At 34.0% G+C, this 1,613-nt stretch overlaps 1 protein-coding gene across 1 annotated transcript in view; it reads right to left on the bottom strand.

Moving 5' to 3' along the window:
• Window positions 1-974: 974 nt before the first annotated feature.
• The window catches only part of Trappc6b (trafficking protein particle complex 6B), a 15,392-nt gene continuing 14,753 nt past the window's right edge, over window positions 975-1,613 (bottom strand). The window contains exon 5 of the mRNA XM_013012234.1: window positions 975-1,006. Coding sequence (XP_012867688.1) covers window positions 975-1,006 — 32 coding nt within the window. The remainder of the gene's footprint in view (window positions 1,007-1,613) is intronic.

The raw sequence follows: 1,613 nt of genomic DNA, 5'->3' as shown, positions 1-1,613 counted from the left end.
GGAGAGCGCCCAGGCCCAAAGTTCAGGCCCCACAACTGGACCTCCCCCCCCCAAAAAAAAGACAGCTGCTTAAGCCAAATAATTAAAATAAAGTAATCCAAAAAGATACTTAAGAGACCTACAGAAGATGAGCAGTAACCCCAAGCCATGGAGAAAATACGATCCCAGAGAATGCTGATGTAACTATTACCCCTCTGCCTTTGTGAAAGAGTATGTAAGGGGATGAAGATAAAGATGGTACAACTTTCACAAGAACTTCCATGCATGAAGAAAAAAGCTCAAAGTCAAGACTGATGCAGGAATAAGTAGAAAAATTTCTTCCTAATGTATGTTGTATTCTTTGGCCATGGAGTCACTAACTTTACATTTAAACTAATCTGTATTTCATATTGATTATATGACATGACCTATTGAGGACTAGAATCTAACATAGTGAAATTAAATTTTCAAGCAATTTTAACAGTCACATGTATTTATATATATACACAAACACACCATGTATACATGACATACTTATACAGACATAAAGGTTCTCAAATAGAAATAAATTAAAAATTAAGTTTAATTTACTATATTGTTTGCTTCTTTAAAATAACTAAAACAACTTTAACCAATTTCTGGAATTCTTACAGAAATGATTCTGTTTACTGCATGTTTTTCTTTATGCTAATTCAACAAATCCTGAGTTTTGCTTTTCGTCTGTGATTAAATATATATCACCCTAAGTAAATAAAAAATATTGAAAATAAAGTTTACACCTTGGTGTTTAGTTATTTGAAATTAGGTTTTCATTTAAAATAGTATGAGTAACATTTTTATCACATTACCCTTTATCTGCTTTAACTTGGCCTGTGTTCAATTGATAAAGTGAACCCTTACTTCTAAACAAACATCTGACAAAGCATTATTTAAAACACTTTATACATGAATAATTTATCTCTTTACAATCCAGAAGTCTTGCATGTCAGTATAATCTATAGCTTCTGTATCATCACTTGAAATTTACCTGAAAAAGAAAGCATAAGTCATTGATTTTTAGATACAAGGAAAACAAGTCCATACATCCATTTTTCTGTGCCATTTAGGAAGCAGATTCAATCAACAAACTTGCCGTGTCAAAGATCTTTCTACACCCCTCACAGTGCTCAATAAAATCAATTCCGTTTTTTTACTAAATAATTCTCTGGCTTAGAAGTAGGTGCCTTTCTTTTTTGTAAATCCCACCTTCTGGGCAGTTTATTGCTAATTATCACAATAAAGGGAAGGTAATACAAGGAAGCACAAGTAAATTTTATTCCTGGTTAGCAGCCCCAGTGAAAAGATCTTAAGGAAATTTAGTGACCAGTTGGTTTTATTTAGCTTTATATACTATATATATTTTAAACTCTAAAAACTAAAAAGTATCAGCTGGCCTTGGTGGCTTGCACCTATAATTCTAGTTACTCAGGAGGCTGAGACTGGAGGACTGCAGTTCAAAGCCAGCCCAGGCAGGAAAGTCCATGAAACTCTTATCTCCATTTAACCACAGAAAACCAGAAGTGGAGCTGTGATAGCTCATGTGGTAGAGCACTAGCCTTTAGTATAAAAGCTCAAGGACAGTGCCCAGGCCCAGA

This window comes from Dipodomys ordii, unplaced genomic scaffold, assembly GCF_000151885.1.
Source record: "Dipodomys ordii isolate 6190 unplaced genomic scaffold, Dord_2.0 Scaffold16, whole genome shotgun sequence".
NCBI lineage: Eukaryota > Metazoa > Chordata > Mammalia > Rodentia > Heteromyidae > Dipodomys > Dipodomys ordii.
Note: the sequence above shows the minus strand (reverse complement) of the source record. Positions and strands in the feature narration are given on the sequence as shown.